The 605-nt window shown below is 67.6% G+C and overlaps 1 protein-coding gene across 1 annotated transcript in view; it reads right to left on the bottom strand.

Annotated features, from left to right (window-relative positions):
* LOC119586274 (serine/threonine-protein kinase pim-1-like) overlaps positions 1-605 on the bottom strand; it is a 14,289-nt gene continuing 13,684 nt past the window's right edge. Inside the window, exon 4 of the mRNA XM_037934979.1 lies at positions 1-540. Within this exon, the coding sequence (XP_037790907.1) occupies positions 28-540 (513 nt within the window). The 3' untranslated portion in view covers positions 1-27. The remainder of the gene's footprint in view (positions 541-605) is intronic.

Below are 605 nucleotides of genomic sequence, written 5' to 3'. Positions count from 1 at the left end.
TTACAGCACCACTAGCGGGGGCCGCCATCAAAGCGACTCCTGGGACGACGTGGAGCACTTGTCGAGCGACGCCTGGTCGGGGTGGCGGATCCGCGGGGGCGGCGGGGGCGACAGCCACGGGTGCTGCAGGATGCTGTCCAGCGACGGCCGCTCCGTGGGCCGCACACGCAGGCACCAGCGCACCAGGTACTGGCACTCCTCACTCACCGCCGAGCGGAAGTGCACGCGCGCCGCCACGATCTGCTCGTCGTGCTCGAACGGGATGTCGCCGCACACCAAGTCGTAGAGCAGGATGCCCAGCGACCACACGGTGGCCGGCACGCCCTCGTACTGGTTGTAGCGGATCCACTCAGGCGGCGAGTAGACGCGCGTGCCGTCGAAGTCCGTGTACGTCTTGTCGGAGAGCAGCGCGCCCGACCCGAAGTCGATCAGCTTGAGCACCGGCCGCCCCTTCGAGTCGTACGTCACCAGCAGGTTCTCGTCCTTGATGTCCCGGTGGATGACCCCGGCGGCGTGGCAGTCGCGCACGATGTCCACCACCTGAGGGAGGGAGGGGAGGGGGGGTTAGTCCTCGCGCAGGAAGGGGGAAAGACGCTATGTATATC

Source organism: Penaeus monodon, chromosome 21 (assembly GCF_015228065.2).
Source record: "Penaeus monodon isolate SGIC_2016 chromosome 21, NSTDA_Pmon_1, whole genome shotgun sequence".
NCBI lineage: Eukaryota > Metazoa > Arthropoda > Malacostraca > Decapoda > Penaeidae > Penaeus > Penaeus monodon.
The sequence above is the reverse complement of the archived record's forward strand: the minus strand, read 5'-3'. Positions and strand labels throughout refer to the sequence as shown.